Below are 18915 nucleotides of genomic sequence, written 5' to 3' on the forward strand. Positions count from 1 at the left end.
CCTCTTCTGTGCCGCAGCCATCGCTCCTGGCCTCAACCATAACTGATGACGAGGTAAAGACAGGCGATCCTAAGGAGACGCTGCGACGAGCCACATTGTTGCCCTCCCAGATAAAGGAGTCTGTGGGCAGCATGCGGAGAATGACCCTGGTGCCCACCGGAGAAGAGCAGTCATGGGGAGGAGGCGGGATCACAACGCGGCAGCAGAGGAAGCGGGTGTCTGAAGAAACTCATTACGGGCCGGACACTCCCGAGGTGAGGCTCCCGGCTGCGGGGAGAGCGTCTCGTTCGATATTCAATGTTTGACCCCTTCTTTTTATATCGGACAAACCTGTTTTGGTTTTTTTGTTCTCGACAGTCTAAGAAATCTGCCAGTTGCTTCCCGCGACCAATGACCCCAAAAGACAAACCTGAAACGCGCAAAGTGTCCGCCGCGGAGAGCAAGGCCAGTGTCAGCCAGCAGGTGAGGCACGGCGGGCTGCAGGGATAATCCGCCGCCGTACGCTGCAGCATGGATACGAGCCGACCGCGTATCACCGCCTCATGGGGAGATCCACTGATGCCGCCGCGCCAGTAAAGTGGATCGTGTCTTACCTCTCTGGAGATCCCTCCCCAACCTCCAGTATGCGGCAGTGACAGGTGATGGATTTACATAGTTGTTTTCCTCTTATCCCTGTTTAGTCAAATCCCGGCCGCCGGCAGACAACGGCCTTCAGCATCCTCAACACCCCCAAGAAGCTGGGGAGCAGTTTGCTCAAGAGAGGTCTAAACAAGAAGTCCACTCCCAAGCTGACCCCCCAGGGACGTGGAAAGACCAGCAAATCCCCACTTCTCTCTCTCCGCAAGTCTCCAAGTAGGAAGTCCCCACGAGGGTCCACAGCAAAGTCTCCTAAGAACAAGGTAAGTGCTGTCAGTGGCCGTGGGCCGGGGGGCTTCCCTCCAAATAAAGCGAAAGTCCGTCTTTTTTTATTGTGTAGTTGGAGTTTTTGTTTTTCTTATACAAAGCACCAAATGCCCGTATAGTCTTGGGTTTTTGTACCTGCAATACCAACCCGGGTCACTGCAATGTGTATGGCGCTATCTGCTTCCACTGACAGCGGGCCGGATAACCGTGGATTACTGGGGTCTCAATCGACGGCTCCAGACGATCAATGGAGGATAGTTCACGACAATCCCTTTTAAGCCTAATGCTCTGTGTACAAAAGGGCTCCCCCTAGTGGTGGCTGCAGACAGAGCTCCAAACCTCCTGCATAGACAGTAACAGGACATCTCTAAAGATGACAGTCTGTGCAGATTATTGAGTCTTCTAGAGTTAACCCCTAACTGTACAAGACCGGCTTTCACTTTACGGTCGGCGCCGGCGTGTTGCATGTGTCGTCGCTGTCCGGCTCTGGCTGTGTTTGTACCGCTTACACTCCATGTTAATAATGGACGTGTTAGGCCTCCAGCACACGGACCCGTTACACCCTACGGCTGCACTCTGCTGGTTTCACGAGGATCGATGGTTTGCTTGGAACTCGGCTTCTATTCTTGCTTTGTATCACGGCTGAGAATTGGTACATGTGTGTCAGTGTGCGGACCGTCCGTGTATGAGACGGCACACAGACACGTGTCTGATGCGAGTTGCGCCAGAGCCTCTTTGTCGCAACTCGGGTGCACTGCAAGAAAGATGCACAACGGGAGCAACCAATGTTGCCTATAATGGCGTATGACTGCGTTGGCGCTGTGATTGTTCCGCTGTGTGCTGCCGCCATGACCCGACCTCGCGCCGCAGCGCTGCCGCCATGACCCGACCTCGCGCCGCAGCGCTGCCGCCATGACCCGACCTCGCGCCGCAGCGCTGCCGCCATGACCCGACCTCGCGCCGCAGCGCTGCCGCCATGACCCGACCTCGCGCCGCAGCGCTGCCGCCATGACCGGACCTCGCGCCGCAGCGCTGCCGCCATGACCGGACCTCGCGCCGCAGCGCTGCCGCCATGACCGGACCTCGCGCCGCAGCACTGCCGCCATGACCGGACCTCGCGCCGCAGCGCTGCTCGGCTCTGATTCCACAACACGTTTCTACCTTTTTGTTGGCTTTTTTTTTTTTTTTAACGAAAATGCTGCCTTGGTTGCGTTTTTGCGTCTGCACATTACGGCGCTATTACAGAGTCTGGCTGGATCGCAGGGATCAGACCCACCGCCTCGGTGTAATGGCTGCCGGCGGCTGAACACGAATTTGTTCCCTCGTCATCCGTTCGGTTTCTGCAGCCATAAAAATCTAACGGCGATGAGCTGTAGAGACGCGCGGTGATGTCTGTGGGGGCGCCGGGTCATCTCCGGGGCTGCACCTCCATTCACTGGGCAGTCCTCACTGTATAAAAGGGCACTTACCTGCAGGTCAGTAGTACAAGATGGAAGCCCTACCAACAATACTGTGTTCTCCCTGCTTCTCTGCTTGTGTTGTGGGTGTAACAGCTGTAGGTTCTCTCTTGTGCAGGTGACCCTGGACCCCGAAGTACAGGTAACCCTAGAAGGGGGTCACGTGGTGTTGGGGATCTGAGCTGTCCTGTATACCGGTCCTCCTCTCCCCCTGTAACTACACTGACAGCCCCCTATATTAGAGCCCCCGGCCCTCCCATGATTGGCTGGACCCCCTCCATCCTCCCCGGGTGCTTTGTGAGTCCTGAAGCCGTATCCACACGGTGTTGGTGATGTCACGCCCGTCCTCGGCACCGTCCCAGCTCTGCTGTCCTTCATCCTCTGAGTATTGATAGGATTTTCCCGCTGCTGATTCTCGTCTCTTTATTTTCAGTTCTTCGAGAAAACCCAGAAGCGGAAGAAGTAAGCGACTCGCACGGAGCGGCTTTAACTCTCTATAGACTTGCATACGACGCACATTACCGGGACGGACAGGGAGCGGCCGCCAGGCGGAGGCGCATCGCAGCACGCTGCTCGGACTTCACCATGGAGCGTCTTGTTTTTATCTCTTCCTGTAGTGGCGGATCAGACCTGCGTGCGGCGCACACGGACAACATCAGACCTGCGTGCGGCGCACACGGACAACATCAGACCTGCGTGCGGCGCACACGGACAACATCAGACCTGCACGCATGGACGGCCGCTTGTAAGGACCTGGGGGGGGGGGGGGGGGTTTAGTAATCAGCGCTTGCATTTCATGCTCCGGCCTCTTATGTGCGGCAGGCAGTTTTATTTTGCGCGGCGGATACACGACGACCTCTTTTAGTGCCTTATTGCTGTGGCTTCTGTAATTTAGCTGATTATTTTCCTTTATTTATTAAAGCTGTTTCCGCTCTCTTTGGGCCTCTAATCTAATCTTATCTTTTTCTTTCTCTCTTCGCCCTCACTGTATCTTTGCACCCCGCGAATGTAATAACCGCTAACGAGCGGCTGCCTACAGATAATGCACACCTGAGATTAACATCATCGTCCACAGACACCCCACCACCACTCTAATCCATGTTTGACGTCCCCGCTGCCTGTCTGCCTCAGCGGCCGCCTGTCCGCTCCTCTCGCCACCCCGCCATCGTTTCAAGTTCGGATTCCGTCCTCTCACATTCTGGGCTCTTGTATTGATCTAGACTTGCGTTTTCTACTCCAGTCACCTCCAAAGCTGCATTCAGTTACACTTAATCTTCGCTCTTAGCTTCCTCTCAGCTCTCCGTTGCTCGCAGATCCCTGCTTGTTCAGTTTCTGCTCAGTTGTATTACCGTAGTGCTTAAAGCACGCAGTGCATTGTGGGACTGCAGCTATTCGCTGCATCGTCACATCACATCTATGCGCCAAAGGCTGCGATACGTCAAGGGGAAAGAAGTCTGCAACACGAAATCACATGACAATTCCCAGCACTTCCTCCCCTAGGCTCCGCCTTTCCTTTGTTCCTGTTAAGCCCCACCCTCTTGTTCCCTTGGAGGATGGTAGTGATGAATCAGAGCCGCCGCCTCCTTCGGTTGTTTTATCTTCAATTTGCTTTTTAAAAAGTTTATTTTCATTTTGTGTTTTACTTTTAAAGGTTACTGTCCCTTTAAGACATTCTGTTGACCCCTCCCCCACCCCGTATTCTCCTCTACTGTGCACCCCCATTATTCCATGGTCATATCCAGTCTATTTCGGGTGAAGTGAAGTTATATGCCATCATTGCTCACGGTGAAGACCCCGTTTGATGGCGGCGCAGCGTGTGGGTGTGGCTTCGCAGCGCCGGCGGTGTCCCAGCCTCGCGGTCGTCTGTAGATTTAGGGTTTTGTGTTCTCTATTTTTATACATATTATTCCATGTGATCACTTTCTCTCTCCTACTCAGTACTGATGGGATCTCGGCGCCCCGGATGATGGGGGTCATTGTCCATCTTAGTGTAATCTTTGAGATTCGCACTTGTTTTTGTTCATTTTTATTTTTGTAAATAAAGTAATCCGCTCGTCACCCGCCGCCTCGCTGTGTGTTATTTGGCGTGGATGAACGCACTGGTGATTATTATACGGCACGTACATTACACTGTCCTACTCCGGTCACATCCAGAGCTGCAGTTACACTGCTGTCAGTTTCCTTTGCTCTGCCACCCCTGTTGGCTCAGTGTCTGCTGCGGTGCAGATTGTACAGATATATTCTAACACATGACTGACTGCGGACATATGGGCCAGCAGCGTTGTGTATGCAGCTCCCCTTATATAACGCTCCTGTACTGTAATAAGATGAGACTGATATCAGCTGCCCCTCTTATATAACACTGCTGTACTGTAATAATATGGGACTGATATCAGCTGCTCCTTATATATAATGCTGCTGTAGTGTAATAAGATGGGACTGATAGCAGCCGCTCCTCTTATATAACACTGCTGTAGTGTAATAAGATGGGACTGATATCAGCCGCTCCTCTTATATAACACTGCTGTACTGTAATAAGATGGGACTGATCTAGGCGCTCCTCTTATATAACGCTGCTGTACTGTAATAAGATGGGACTGATCTAGGCTCTCCTCTTATATAACGCTGCTGTACTGTAATAAGATGGGACTGATATCGTCCGATTCTCTTATATATCTGCTGTACTGTAATAAGATGGGACTGATATAGGCGCTCCCCTTATATAACACTGCTGTACTGTAATAAGGGACTGATATCAGCTGCTCCTCTTATATAATGCTGCTGTACTGTAATAAGGGACTGATATCAGCCACTTCTCTTATTACAGTACAGCAGTGTTCTATAAGATGGGACTGATATCAGCCCCTCCTCTTATATAACACTGCTGTACTGTAATAAGAGGGGACTGATATCGGCCGCTCCTCTTATATAACGCTGCTTTACTGTAATAAGATGGGACTGATATCAGCCACTCCTCTTATATAACGCTGCTGTAGTGTAATAAGATGGCACTAATATCAGCCGCCACTCTTATATAATGGTGCTGTACTGTGATAAGATGGGACAGATATAAGCCGCTCCTCTTATATAACGCTGCTGTACTGTAATAAGATGGGACTGATATCAGCCGCTCCTCTTATATAACGCTGCTGTAGTGTAATAAGATGGGATGGATCTGGGGTGTGGCCTAGCCTTTAGAGAGAAGACGCGCCACTACAGAGCTCCGCATACTAACCACAATCTGTGGAAGTTCAGTCTCTCAAAATCACGGTTCACCGCCAAAGAAGACACTGGTAGAAGAGTCTCGCTGCTGTTTACCACCACGGCTTAGTGCAAGAGTGAAGCTGGGACCTAAAGTTGCGGGGAGGTTTTTGTGGATAAAGCCGCATCTGCACCCCTATGCCGTGATCCCTGCTACTAACCTGCCCGGTATAGAGGAACTGCCCAGCCGGTCAAAGTGCTGCAGCTGCTGTGGAGAAGCTGGGAAGGGAGGTTATTAGCGCTGCTCCCTCCCCGTGGAGGGGAGCCCCTGCCTGCCTGCGTGCGCCCGCCCCGTGGAGGGGAGCCCCTGCCTGCGTGCGCCCGCCCCGTGGAGGGGAGCCCCTGCCTGCGTGCGCCCGCCCCGTGGAGGGGAGCCCCTGCCTGCGTGCGCCCGCCCCGTGGAGGGGAGCCCCTGCCTGCGTGCGCCCGCCCCGTGGAGGGGAGCCCCTGCCTGCGTGCGCCCGCCCCGTGGAGGGGAGCCCCTGCCTGCGTGCGCCCGCCCCGTGGAGGGGAGCCCCTGCCTGCGTGCGCCCGCCCCCTGGAGGGGAGCCCCTGCCTGCGTGCGCGCGCCCCCTGGAGGGGAGCCCCTGCCTGCGTGCGCGCGCCCCCTGGAGGGGAGCCCCTGCCTGCGTGCGCGCGCCCCCTGGAGGGGAGCCCCTGCCTGCGTGCGCGCGCCCCCTGGAGGGGAGCCCCTGCCTGCCTGCCTGCCTGCGTGCGCGCGCCCCCTGGAGGGGAGCCCCTGCCTGCCTGCCTGCCTGCGTGCGCGCGCCCCCTGGAGGGGAGCCCCTGCCTGCCTGCCTGCCTGCCTGCCTGCGTGCGCGCGCCCCCTGGAGGGGAGCCCCTGCCTGCCTGCCTGCGTGCGCGCGCCCCCTGGAGGGGAGCCCCTGCCTGCCTGCCTGCGTGCGCCCGCCCCCTGGAGGGGAGCCCCTGCCTGCGTGCGCCCGCCCCCTGGAGGGGAGCCCCTGCCTGCCTGCCTGCGTGCGCCCGCCCCCTGGAGGGGAGCCCCTGCCTGCCTGCCTGCGTGCGCCCGCCCCCTGGAGGGGAGCCCCTGCCTGCCTGCCTGCGTGCGCCCGCCCCCTGGAGGGGAGCCCCTGCCTGCCTGCCTGCGTGCGCCCGCCCCCTGGAGGGGAGCCCCTGCCTGCCTGCCTGCGTGCGCCCGCCCCCTGGAGGGGAGCCCCTGCCTGCCTGCCTGCGTGCGCCCGCCCCCTGGAGGGGAGCCCCTGCCTGCCTGCCTGCGTGCGCCCGCCCCCTGGAGGGGAGCCCCTGCCTGCCTGCCTGCGCCCGCCCGCCCCCTGGAGGGGAGCCCCTGCCTGCCTGCCTGCGCCCGCCCGCCCCCTGGAGGGGAGCCCCTGCCTGCCTGCCTGCGCCCGCCCGCCCCCTGGAGGGGAGCCCCTGCCTGCCTGCCTGCGCCCGCCCGCCCCCTGGAGGGGAGCCCCTGCCTGCCTGCCTGCGCCCGCCCGCCCCCTGGAGGGGAGCCCCTGCCTGCCTGCCTGCGCCCGCCCGCCCCCTGGAGGGGAGCCCCTGCCTGCGCGCGCCCGCCCCCTGGAGGGGAGCCCCTGCCTGCCTGCCTGCCTGCCTGTATACAATACGAGGCACACGCTGTGAATCCTGCTGCTTCTCAGAAAGCAATCTGCATGGGAGAAGTTACACCATCTCTATTAAAAGCTGTCTGACAGCCAGACTTGGACTGCAGTTCCATCAGATCCCCCTTACTCTGCCCCCTCCTGGCATCTTACTGGAGCTTCTGCACTGGCCAGGAGTAGTGCTTCGCAGCGAGACCAGAGGAAGATGCCGCTGCTACTTGTAGTCCTCTCCCCATCTTACTGGCCAGAGAGTTTGCATTCATTGTTATACCTGATTAGGGAGAAATCTATTCTCTACAACTCTGTAACGAATCTAACTGCTCAACTAATATAATGTAACACAAGCCAGGTATATTAGGGACTCTGCTGCCCTCTAGTGGTAGAATCTGTATTACAGTCTCCCCTGGACCCTCTCTAATATCCAACAAAGTGTTTTTCAGGAAACCTCCCCTATCGTAACAACTCTCCCACATGTTCTGGCACCTTAACTCCTGTCCGCCAGAGAAGCACAGCGGGCGACATTTAGTTCATGGGTGATTGCCCCAAAGTAACCACATCCGCATACAGTGCCTTAAAGAGTTCATCAACCAAAGGAGACCCCCTACTTCTAATGTAACCCTTCTACCTCTATGGTCCTTCGAACATCCCATCGACATCATGAGCCCTACCTAACCAAAATCGGGGAAGAGTAACCCACCTCATTCAGCGGCCAAGCGATCATCAAAACTGTCACCGACATTGGTCACCTCAGCTGAGTCTTCCCATTCGTCAATTAGAGATCCCATAGCCACCCAGGACTCCAGCTCATTAGGATGTGTAGAAGTGAATACAACCTCCCTCTTTGACTCGCTCTTACCCCAAATTCAACCAATGCTGAAAAAAAGACCTCGGGTACCGAGCAGCGGCGCTAGAAGACCGACTGGATGACAACCGGCCTCGAGTCTCTTGAAAACGGTTAACAGTTACATGAAGAAAACGTAATCCTTCATGACAAATAGGAGAGCAGGTAGGGATAACCTGCCAATACATGGCCTCCCCAAATCTATCCAAGATCTCCAATCCACCACAACGGCCCTGGTTCAAGAAACGTACCCATAGAGCGACTGGAGCTGGACAGAGTCCACCGAGCGCTGCGAGCCTGCAAGATGGAAGGTCCACCGAGAGAGAGAATACTGCAGAGGTACTTCCATCACACTAAGGAACAACTCCAAGCAGCCTAAGGCTTACTTACAGGGACAGGACTACCAATTGTTTCCTGACTTGGCCCCTTCGACCCTACCTAGAAATCCTCCAGCAGAAGCGCATCCAGTATAGGGGGGGCCTAAAGTTTCAGCAACTCGGCTCTCCAACTTCATCCCAACCTCTTAGACCTCCCCAAAGACTAAATAATAAGGAGCCGTAATCTCAAGTCGTACCTTCCATTCGGGACACTTTGACCTGAAATGCTTCCACCACAAAACCTACTTCCCAAGAACACAACCAGTTGCTTCCTGCCCAATCCCCTACAGAAAGAAGAGTCATTGCATCCTGCTCAGAACATGTAGCAGTAAGAGCGCTCGGCGCCCTCCGTATAGCCGGACGACATTCGTCAAACAAGATAGAGTAGGTATCATCTTATCCCTGGAGGGAGCCCGATGCTACTTCTAAGTCCTACAGTCCCAACGGCCGTCCCGACATCCAGGCTCTACAACTTTATCGCAATCCTCTAGATACCTTCAGGTAGTTAATAGTAAGGAGCCCTAGTTACAGAAAGTACCCCCTATTCTGGACACATGGACCCCAAAGAGACCTTCCTGGATCAGTCCAAGACTCCGCTGGGGATTAAACCTTCTATCCCTGAATGGATTGACTGATGGAAGTGATGTAGCCATCGGCTGCACCCCTTCTCTCATCAGAGCCCTCGCAGCTCCTAAATACCAGTCCTGGGTTCTGACAGATGGGTCCCTCCATAGTCTGACCCCACTGCCTCTTGGTAGTTACAGTCCCATCCAGTCCGGCAGCAGGACCCCCGTTGTATACGGACATCTGATATAGAAGCAAACTCCTTATCCTGCTGAAGATGAATAATAAACTGGTAATCCGTCTATTGATGGATTTGTTCCAAAGTTGAGTCCCTTCCCCCCCCCCCTTCCTTTTGTTTTCCTTTCCCCTCTCCTCTTTCTTCCCTTCTCACCTCCTCCTTTCTCTCTCTTCCTTAGGCCGGCTTCACACTGGCGATATCTATCTTGCGATGCGATAGTGAGTGAAAATGCATGAAAATGAAACCAATGATTTTCAATGGTTTCCATCTCATTTGCCTTCACTGCCCCTCGCAGCGTCGGCCCCATTGAAAACATGGGCACTACATCGCGCTCCCCTGACACAGCTATAGCAGGTCACTCCTTCATCCCTATGGGGACCAAGGGGATGAAGGAATCCTCTGCCAGAGCGGTCACAGAAAAGGGGGAGAAGAAAAAGGGACTCAACTGTGGAACAAATCCATCAATAGACGGACTACCAGTTTATTATTTGACTGTTCACCCCCCCCCCCCCCCCCGCCTTATCCCATCTCCCTTTCTTATCCCATCTCCCTTTCTTATCCCCTCTCCCTTTCTCATCCCTCTCCCTTTCTCATCCCTCTCCCTTTCTCATCCCTCTCCCTTTCTCATCCCTCTCCCTTTCTCATCCCTCTCCCTTTCTCATCCCTCTCCCTTTCTCATCCCTCTCCCTTTCTCATCCCTCTCCCTTTCTCATCCCTCTCCCTTTCTCATCCCTCTCCCTTTCTCATCCCTCTCCCTTCTTCTCTCTCAGGGCTGCTGGGGCCTTTGTATAATCATTTTTTAGTAACTTCCCATACCCCCCCCTGGATTTAACAATTATTTCACACGAGTGCGGGGCTTTAAGCTAAGCGATCCAAACCTTTCTGTTAATAAAAAAAAAAACCCTTCCTCCTCCCGCCATAGCATGCTTGTAGGAAACCCATTTTTCCACCAATTCCTCCTGCGCTTCCGATCCTCTCGTTTCCCCAGCTCCAACTAAGACAAAAGCCATGACCATAGGTTTTGGTCGATCAGTTCCCCATTACCCGTACCTCAACCATTTCTGACCCCGAAGGCCATTACCTAATAGTCGCCGGTGTAAACCGAGATGTCCCGGTAACTCATTATACTCTAAACTCTACATAAATCTGTGTAATTACACAATTGCTTGAACTTGTGGAGACTAACAAGAATGGCGCACATCCTATGCGGAGACTCCGTTGTATCCTAGACCCGGGCCAGGAACGCCATATCTCTCCTGACACTCTATATCACATAGCTATAGGCCTCCTGCAGACGGGCGGAAATTCCGCAGCGGGATTCCCGCAGAATTTCCGCCCGTACACGCCTGCTTAAGATTGCATTACAATACGCAATCCTATGCAGACGGCCGTGATTTGGCCGTGTGAAATCACGCGCAGAAAACAAATCGCAGCACGCTCTATTTCTGTGCGGCACTCCCCAGCCACCAGCTCCGGTCTGCGCATGCGCCGGCAGCCGGCACATGAAAGAGCCGGAGCTGCGGATGAGTTCCGCGCTGCTCTCTGCAGGCTCTCGGGTCGGGCCCCGCTGCGAGAATTCTCGCAGCCGGATCCGACCCAGCCGTCTGAAGTCGGCCTTAAGGTACTTCTCTCCCAGCACCACCTAGTAGCCTCCTGCCGGGAAGGTGACCCCACTACTAAAGACTTTACGCATTTTTTGGCTCCTCATTCCTTATACAGAATAGACCACATTTTAGTACCTGCCACGAATAACTCCAAAATTCTCTCCGTCCGCTGGTCAGACCACAGCCCGGTAATAATACTCTGCGCCTCCGTAATGCCCCAACCTACTAATGCCCCATGGTCCATCAACGATTCCCATCTAGAACTCCCAGAAACGCTGCCCTTAATAATGCCACAACTTGAGGAGTATTTTGCTATAAACGGCCCTTCTGCTTCTTCTCCCATCTCCCTGTGGGAAGCACATAAGGCTCTTCTCAGCGGTATCCTTATCCAAATATCGGTCCGACGAAACAGAGGACCTCTAACTTGGCAACTAGAGCAAACGGTCCTGCAGTCAGCAGATGCGGCCAAGAAGTACCCGTCTCAGGAGAACGTTCTAGGACAGGACAGGACTAGACTCCTGCATGAGGGACCTGGCTGAACACGAACTAAGATGGTCCCGGCGGCAGTTTTACATATTAACTAATGAACCATTTATGGCTTTGGTCGTGGACTTCCAGCTAACACCAAGTCCATTCTTTAGGCACCGTACCAAACATGGCGCAGTCACGGCAAATCCCATGCCCATAGTGTCAGATAGTTTTTGGTTAAACTCTACTCCCAGCCCCATCATCCATCCCCTGAGCGGCTCTCCTGATACTTGCGAGACTTCACACTCCCCGACACATTCTTGGAACACATGGCGTCAAAACCTTCCCCAGAAGAGGTCAAAGACTCAATAAAAGCGCTGAAAGTTAATAATCGCCGGGCCGGACGGCTTCTCCTCCTCCTACTATAAAAAGTTCTCCCCAGTTTTACATACCCGTCTTGTAAACTACGTTAATGCTGTCCCAGACGGACAACACGTGGGACAAACATCTCTCATGGCAGCTATGGCAATGGTCCCTAGGCCTGAGAGAGACCCACTGGATGAACAGAGCTACCGGCCCATATCCCTATTTAACGTGGAGGTAAAGCTCCTTACCAAAATATTAGCCTCGCGGTAAAACAAAGCTTCACCACCAATAATAGGGAAAGTGGGGTATTCCCCCCTAACACACACATAATTCAATCCAATTCCCCATTAAAGGGATGACTGGGCCGCTGGGCTGTCTGGGTATAAACCTGACAAACTCCTCCTTTGCAAATTGGTCAAAATTAGGCCTCACCAAATGATACCAATTGCTTTCAATAAATGGACGCATCCCTTTTCCTGCCCTACAGAAAAAATATAAGTTACCGCCTTCTGAAGTGTTTTGGTACCTACAGCCCAAACCTGTCTCTTGCAGTGTCCACCCCATGGGAAAAGCTCCTCCTGTCTCAGAAGTTCCCCTTACCCCCGTCCCCACCTACACCTGTTCCCCCTTAACTCGTCAGGCCCTGGCCAGGCCGTTAGCATTCTGCTTGTTTTTTATAGCAGTCCAACTTCAAGATCGGACCAGGACCCCAAGGAGAAGAGTATTCTTAATGTGAACTTCAGCCATGTTTACTTCTCTTTTTCCCTCCATCTACATGAAGTCTTCTAGTCAAATGTTTATTACATTTTTGTAAAATTTGAACATTTCAAATAAAAATTATAGTGAAAAAAAAATCCTGCCAAACTCCCATGCATCGTTATTACATCCCACTCCTCCGTAAACCCAGACCGCTACCACGTCTCATGGATCGGAAGAGTCAATTCTCTAAACACCTTTACTACGGTAGAGCCCTTCCGATACCGGTACCCGGGCACATCCAGATGACCCTCCGCTTTATATGGCTTACCTCCATTCCTCGGGTGTCGCGTTCCACTTTGTATAGACATAGACTGCAGGACGGATCGGGAGTCCCACATCTACTAAAATATTACCAGGTAGCCCAGCTAGCCTCCCTCCATGCCACATCTAATGCTCCTATATGGCTTGCTGTGGAGATACACCCTCTGACAGTGGATTCGATCTTAGCTTCTTGGGACGTCTCCGAGGTTAATCACCGAATGAACCGGTACTTCATCAACGAAAACTAACCTCAATAAGAGGAGACAAGCATGACAGCATTCTGAGTATGTGGCCCTACGGATAGACTGCGCCCTCCCTGCAGCGGGCCCATCAACCTCTCTATAATTATAATGCAGCCAGCCCTCCGCTGTGGGTCACAGTCCCAAGAGTAAACCCCCCCACCCCTGGACCTCCCCCATCCCTAGACCTCCTCCCCATCCCCCAACCCTGGACCCCCCCATCCCTAGACCTCCTCCCCATCCCCCAACCCTGGACCTACCCCCATCCCCCAACCCTGGACCTCGCTCCATCCCTGGACCTCCCCCCATCCCCCAACCCTGGACCCCCCCATCCCTAGACCTCCTCCCCATCCCCCAACCCTGGACCTCCCTCCATCCCTGGACCTCCCCCCAACCCTGGACCTCACCCCCCCATCCCTGGACCTCCCACCTTCCCCCAACCCTGGACCTCCCCCCCATCCCGGGACTTCACCCATCCCTAGACCTCCCCCATCCCCCAACCCTGGACTTCCCCCCAACCCTGGACCTCTCCCCATCCCTGGTAGTGTAATAAGATGGGACTGATATCATTCGCTCCTCTTATATAACACTGCTGTACTGTAATAAGATGGGACTGATATCAGCCGCTCCTGATATATAACGCTGCTGTACTGTAATAAGATGGGACTCATATCAGCCGCTCCTCATATATAATGCTGCTGTACTGTAATAAGATGGGACTGATATCAGCGCTCCTCTTATATAACACTACTGTACTGTAATAAGATGGGACTGATATCAGCCGCTCCTCTTATATAACACTGCTGTACTGTAATAAGATGGGACTGATATCAGTCGCTCCTCTTATATAACACTGCTGTACTGTAATAAGATGGGACTGATATCAGCCGCTCCTCTTATATAACGCTGCTGTACTGTGATAGGATGGGACTGATATCAGCCGCTCCTCATATATAATGCTGCTGTACTGTAATAAGATGGGACTGATATCAGCGCTCCTCTTATATAACACTACTGTACTGTAATAAGATGGGACTGATATTAGCCGATCCTCATATATAGCGCTGCTGTACTGTAATGAGATGGGACTCATATCAGCCGCTCCTCTTATATAACACTGCTGTAGTGTAATAAGATGGGACTGATATCAGCCGATCCTTTTATATAACACTGCTATGCTGTAATAAGATGGGACTGATATCAGCTGGTCCTCTTATATAACACTGCTGTACTGTAATAAGATGGGACTGATATCAGCTGCTCCTCTTATATAACGCTGCTGTACTGTAATAAGATGGGACTGATATCCGCCGCTCCTCATATATAACGCTGCTGTATTGTAATAAGATGGGACTAATATCAGCCGCTCCTCTTATATAACACTGCTGGACTGCAATAAGATGGGACTGATATCAGCCGCTCCCCTTATGTAACGCTGCTGTACTGTAATAAGATGGGACTGATATCAGCCGCTCCTCTTATATAACGCTGCTGTACTGTAATAAGATGGGACTGATATCATTCGCTCCTCTTATATAACACTGCTGTACTGTAATAAGATGGGACTGATATCAGCTGCTCCTCTTATATAACACTGCTGTACTGTAATAAGATGGGACTGATATCAGCCGATCCTCTTATATAACGCTGCTGTACTGTAATAAGATGGAACTGATATCAGCCGCTCCTCTCATATAATACTGCTGTACTGTAATAAGATGGGACTGATATCAGCTGCTTCTCTTATATAACACTGCTATGCTGTAATAAGATGGCACTGATATCAGCCGCTCCTCTTATATAACACTGCTGTACTGTAATAAGATGGGACTGATATCATTCGCTCCTCTTATATAACACTGCTGTACTGTAATAAGATGGCACTGATATCAGCCGCTCCTCTTATATAACACTGCTGTACTGTAATAAGATGGGACTGATATCAGCCGCTCCTTTTATATAACACTGCTATGCTGTAATAAGATGGGACTGATATCATTCGCTCCTCTTATATAACGCTGCTGTACTGTAATAAGATGGCACTGATATCAGCCGCTCCTCTTATATAACACTGCTGTACTGTAATAAGATGGGACTGATATCAGCCGCTCCTCATATATAACGCTGCTGTACTGTAATAAGATGGGACTGATATCAGCCGCTCCTCTTATATAACGCTGCTGTAGTGTAATAAGATGGGACTGATATCATTCGCTCCTCTTATATAACGCTGCTGTACTGTAATAAGATGGGACTGATATCATTCGCTCCTCTTATATAACGCTGCTGTACTGTAATAAGATGGGACTGATATCATTCGCTCCTCTTATATAACGCTCCTGTTCTGTAACACGAGTGAATAGTGTTTGGCTGTGTTTATTGATTACAGTATATATATATCATAGTTGAGTTCATCAGTCCGGCCACCATTAGGAGGCGCTGTGATTTCACACGCTCGGCATTTGCACGTCACACGCTGTTGTCTCTCATCACTGGTGTCGGATGCGGCGCTGGAATCTCCCGGCTCTCACTAGAAGTCGTCCCTAACCTTCGGTCCATCTACTCAACCTTTCTGCCCATGAGGGCCGACCATGCCGCCATCATTCCTGCCTGCCCGCATCTCATTCTCGTCGGTCTTCTTTTTCTATTAATCGGATGCCATCGAGCTCCTGCTTGAGGTTAAAGTGTTTAACGGCCCTTCCTGATGGATCCTGGACCACGCAGGTGAACTTGTTATGGAAGTCCTCCAACTGCAGCGGCCTGAACCTCAGCATCTGCTCCACAGCCCTGTAAGATACATAATACACAGCAGAATAGTGAGCGCAGCTCTGGAGTATAATACAGGATGTAACTCAGGATCAGTACAGGATAATTAATGTATGTACACAGTGACTCCACCAGCAGAATAGTGAGTGCAGCTCTGGGGTATAATACAGGATGTAACTCAGGAGCAGTACAGGATAGGTAATGTATGTATACAGTGACTCCACCAGCAGAATAGTGAGTGCAGCTCTGGAGTATAATACAGGATCAGTAATATATGTACACAGTGACTCCACCAGCAGAATAGTGAGTGCAGCTCTGGGGTATCATACAGGATGTAACTCAGGATCAGTACAGGATAAGTAATGTATGTATACAGTGACTCCACCAGCAGAATAGTGAGTGCAGCTCTGGAGTATAATACAGGATCAGTAATATATGTACACAGTGACTCCACCAGCAGAATAGTGAGTGCAGCTCTGGGGTATCATACAGGATGTAACTCAGGAGCAGCACAGGATAAGTAATGTATGTACACAGTGACTCCACCAGCAGAATAGTGAGTGCGGCTCTGCAGCATAATACAGGATGTTACACTCAGGAGCAGTTATGTCATGGGGGCTGGGACAAGTACTTTAGTATCGTACTATCGGTAGTGAAGCAGCAAGGACATGGGCCATGTGTGCTCCGTGAGGCGCTGTGCTTACTCTCCTCGCTGCTCCGTCACCCGTCCGTCAGGGTAAGCGTCTTCCACAAACGTGTTGTTCACCAGCCAGTAGATGCTGTGTAATGTCGCCCATTTGCTCTGCGCTTCGCACAATATTTCCAGACTCTTATCTGTGGAAAAGGTAGATGGAGTAAATCTGAGTGCGCTGATGATCTGAGCACCCGGGCCGCGCAAAAGGCAACCAATGGCCAAGCTTGCTTGTTTCTGCAGTTTTCTGCAGAATTATGAGTGCAGCTCTGCAGTAAAATTCGCATGCTGAGTGCAAAATAAGTAATGTGTGTGCAGCAGTTATTCATGTGAATTCCTCTTGTAAACTTCCTCTAATCTGGCGCTCGTTGGAGCTGATCGGCGCCAGCGTATCAGTTTTTTTTTGGTGATGGGATCATCACCCATCTGTATGCTCCGCCTTCTGGTCATGTGACATCTCACGTTATACAGCCGGTCCGTGCGGTGAACAAAAGCCAGATTATCAGATTGTCTGAATTATGAGATACTGGACTAAAGGACCATCCGTGTATATGGCGGAGGGGCGCACCGTTCTGGTGACATTATCGCTCATCCTGTCTGCGCTCCGTGGATAATGGACGCCACTAATTACTGAACTATTACTAATATGTCGCAGTCAGTAGCAGCCGTACGCAGGATCAGCACCAGGGGGCGTCATACGGGACATGGCAGATTTACCTTCCAGGGTGATGACGGTATTGTTTGCCGGCTGGAGGATCTTCGGTCTGCCTGCGGCTGCAATAGATGAGAGCTTCATGTGACACGTTATATACATACAGCAGTAATCTACATGCTACATGTGATCCGCACACCTTATGCTGCAGGATTAGCTATTACTGCTGACAACCAGCCTGTAGATCCTGTCTGGGGGTAATCACAGCCCGCCCTACTGATGACATCACTGATAACAGCCCCCCCTACTGAGGACATCACTGATCACAGCTCGCCCTACTGATGACATCACTGATAACAGCCCCCCTACTGAGGACATCACTGATCACAGCCCGCCCTACTGATGACATCACTGATCACAGCCCGCCATACTGATGACATCACTGATAACAGCCCCCCCTACTGATGACATCACTGATAACAGCCCCCCTACTGAGGACATCACTGATCACAGCTCGCCCTACTGATGACATCACTGATCACAGCTCGCCCTACTGATGACATCACTGATCACAGCTCGCCCTACTGATGACATCACTGATCACAGCTCGCCCTACTGATGACATCACTGATCACAGCTCGCCCTACTGAGGACATCACTGATCACAGCTTGCCCTACTGAGGACATCACTGATCACAGCTCGCCCTACTGAGGACATCACTGATCACAGCTCGCCCTACTGAGGACATCACTGATCACAGCTCGCCCTACTGAGGACATCACTGATCACAGCCCGCCCTACTGAGGACATCACTGATCACAGCTCGCCCTACTGATGACATCCCTGATCCCAGCTCGCCCTACTGATGACATCACTGATCACAGCTCGCCCTACTGATGACATCACTGATCACAGCTCGCCCTACTGAGGACATCACTGATCACAGCCCGCCCTACTGAGGACATCACTGATCACAGCCCATCCTACTGATGACATCACTGATCACAGCCCGCCCTACTGATGACCTCACTGATCACAGCCTGCCCTACTGATGACATCACTGATCACAGCCCGTCCTACTGATGACATCACTGATCACACCCCGCCCTACTGATGACCTCACTGATCACAGCCCGCCCTACTGATGACATCACTGATCACAGCCTCGCCCACTGTTTCTCCAGATATTATCTGCACTCATACTGAGGCATATTACGGCGCATTCATACGGGCATAATCACATTTCCGTGTGCATTTGTGCAGTGTTTTTGCGTGTTTGGCCTTACATGTTTCCGCGCAGAAGCCATTTTGTTGCGCGTGCAAAAAAGGAAATGCGAACATTCTTCCATTGATTTCTCTGGGCTATTTGGGTGCGTAATATGCATGACAATAGAGCGCGTCGCGTAGTTTTTCAGGCGACCGAAATCAATGGGTTCTATTCCATATATCATGGGCGCTAATACACTAGTGTGGGCCCGGCCTTAGTGCGGCTGACTTGCACTTGTATTGCGGATTCCACAATCGCTGTCCGTGCGGAAATCTGCGGGAAAACGCGGGCAATGAAAGGCACGGACTTTAGATTTTTCCTTCAAACTCACGGATGCGAATGGCATATTCCGCTATCAGACCAAAAATCGCAGCATGTTCTCTCTAGCAGCAGAATCCGCATGGACGGCCCCCGATCCGCAGCCCATGCATAATTAACGTTGTCATCGCTTAGCGACGGTGCAGGAATTACGAACAATGAAAAAAACCCGTACTGCGAATGACCAATAGCGAGCCTCCGCGGTCATCCGCAATGCAGTTTTGTGAGGTACGCAGAGTCACCGGCCGGGCTCATGCAAACGGGTCAGATTCCGCATGCAAGAGGCTGGAATAGGGTTG

The 18915-nt window shown here is 52.3% G+C and overlaps 1 protein-coding gene across 3 annotated transcripts in view; it reads left to right on the forward strand.

The window, feature by feature from the left end:
- NUMA1 (nuclear mitotic apparatus protein 1) overlaps nt 1–3121 on the forward strand; it is a 48962-nt gene extending 45841 nt beyond the window's left edge. For all 3 annotated transcript variants that reach the window (XM_066588396.1, XM_066588398.1, XM_066588397.1), the window contains exons 23-26: nt 18–254; nt 358–462; nt 681–899; nt 2794–3121. In XM_066588396.1, coding sequence (XP_066444493.1) covers nt 18–254; nt 358–462; nt 681–899; nt 2794–2826 — 594 coding nt within the window. In that variant the 3' untranslated portion in view covers nt 2827–3121. The remainder of the gene's footprint in view (nt 1–17; nt 255–357; nt 463–680; nt 900–2793) is intronic.
- The last annotated feature ends 15794 nt before the right edge of the window (nt 3122–18915 follow it).

This window comes from Eleutherodactylus coqui, chromosome 1 (genome assembly GCF_035609145.1).
Source record: "Eleutherodactylus coqui strain aEleCoq1 chromosome 1, aEleCoq1.hap1, whole genome shotgun sequence".
NCBI lineage: Eukaryota > Metazoa > Chordata > Amphibia > Anura > Eleutherodactylidae > Eleutherodactylus > Eleutherodactylus coqui.